The sequence below is a fragment of the Toxotes jaculatrix genome, chromosome 4 (assembly GCF_017976425.1).
Source record: "Toxotes jaculatrix isolate fToxJac2 chromosome 4, fToxJac2.pri, whole genome shotgun sequence".
Taxonomy (NCBI): Eukaryota; Metazoa; Chordata; class Actinopteri; family Toxotidae; genus Toxotes; species Toxotes jaculatrix.
The window spans coordinates 22,571,957-22,573,923 of record NC_054397.1 but is presented as its reverse complement, the minus strand read 5'-3'; the positions used below and the strand labels follow the sequence as shown (position 1 = coordinate 22,573,923).

General features: G+C 49.2%; 1 protein-coding gene across 1 annotated transcript; it reads right to left on the bottom strand.

Moving 5' to 3' along the window:
- Positions 1-252: 252 nt before the first annotated feature.
- adra2c (adrenoceptor alpha 2C) lies at positions 253-1,605 on the bottom strand. The gene has a single exon (XM_041036449.1). The coding sequence runs from the start codon at positions 1,603-1,605 to the stop codon at positions 253-255; it is 1,353 nt and encodes a 450-aa protein (XP_040892383.1).
- Between the last annotated feature and the right edge of the window lie 362 nt (positions 1,606-1,967).

The window sequence follows — 1,967 nt, the reverse complement described above, 5'->3', positions numbered from 1 at the left end:
CCAAAAGCAGCCTGAATGGCTTTTGATGAAAGCCTCCTCTGCGAATATTATCAGAGCGCTTACTCTTGTACTTCAAACCCCTTTTCTGTACCTTACTTCAATCCTTTGATCCATTAAGCGTCCCTTCATTTAAGTGCACTCCCTGAAAGTAAAGGTGTGAAAGCACCCCAGGCCAGCACTTTATCCTACAGCTCAAATTTATGTCTGCAGGGTAAAACGTCTATTAGAAACCCAATCATGCAGGACCCCCCCTCAGAAAGAGCGTTTCCATGACTTACACAGGATCTTCTGGAAGGCTCTGCGGAAGTCCTGGTTGAAGATGGTGTAGATGACCGGGTTCAGGGAGCTGTTACAGTAGCCAATCCAGAAAAAGAACTTGAACAGCGTCTCGGGGATCTGGCACGGCTCCCGGCAGATTCCATACAGGCTGTAGGAGAAGAAGAAGGGGAACCAGCACAGAACAAATACGCCCATGACGACGGCGAGGACGAAGGTGAAGCGTTTCTCCCGAGCAGCGGAGACTTTCTTCCTATTGACGGTGCTGCGACGTTTGCGACGAGACGAGAACAGCTCCATGGACTTGGAACTGGCACGCGACTTCCTGCTAGAGTATTTAGAGGCGGAGCTGCTCTTCCGGCTGGACTTCCTGTCTTTCCTGTCATCGTGGTGATGTTTGGAGGAACCTGAACTTTTTTTAAGCTTCTCATCTGATGAGCTGCTATCATCAAAGTCGTCGTCATGGTCTGTCAGTGCGTGTTTCGGCTCGTTCGGTAGAGGGGACTGAGCTGCCTGCTCCTGGCAGTGCCCATTCTCACGTTCCTGGTCTTTCATGCTCCCGCCCCTGTTGGACTTTAATGACCCGCCTCTGCCCGGTTCGGCTTGGTCCATCCCATTCTCCAGTGGGGAGTCCACATCCCTCTTCTTCTCTGACATTGTTCTGGTCCTGGTCTTTGCCACCTGGTAGATCCGGATATATACCAGGATCATAATGACACAAGGGGCAAAGAATGATCCAATGCTGGAGTAGAGGATGTACCAGGTCTCATCATTCAGGATACACTGGGGATTGGCCTCATTGCTGCTCCTGTCCATTGATATGAGTGGCGGGAAGGAGATGACGGCTGAGATCAACCACACCACCACAATCATCCCTTTCACTCTTTTAGGTGTTCTCTTTAAGTTGTACTCTACAGCCTGTGTCACCGACCAGTACCTGTCCAAACTAATAGCGCACAGATGAACAATAGAAGAGGTGCAGAATAAAACGTCCAGAGCCAGATAGATGTCGCACCAAATTTTGCCAAAAAACCAGTAGCCCATGAGTTCATTTGCCAGAGAAAAGGGCATAACCAGGGTGGCCACCAGTATGTCCGCACTGGCCAGGGAGACGAGAAAAAGGTTCTGGGGTGGTTTCAGAGCTCTGCTCGTCAAAACGGCGATGACAACCAAGACGTTCCCGACTATTGTAAACAAAATCAGAAAGCTGACAAGTCCAGCCAGACCCCAGATAGCGAGCTGGGTGTACTGGCCCTGAGAAGTGGAATTAGAGGAGATATTTTCTGCCCGTATCCCGCCCTCCAGGTTGGAGCTATTAAAGAAATCCATTTTGAGTTTGTTTTATTTTTTGTAGTCAAGCTCTGACTTCAGAAATTTAAATATGCGGATAATATGTAGAAACGTCCCGTCCGGACTTCAGCGCGTATGTCACTACAGAAATCTACAACAAATGGCATTTTTCTTCTTTCCTCACCTGCGATATTCCACATCCTGCACTCAAGTCTCTTCTTACGAGAAGAGAGAGAGAGAAAGAACGAGAGAGCGAGAGAGGCTGAGAGGTCGGAATATGCAAAGTCTTTTAAGTCTTATTCCAGAAACGTGAAGGCTGCTCAGCAGCAGAATTTCCATGGTTAGAGAGCGGGCTCCCTCCTGATCGCGTCCTCTCCCATCCTGACTGCACCCGCATCTCT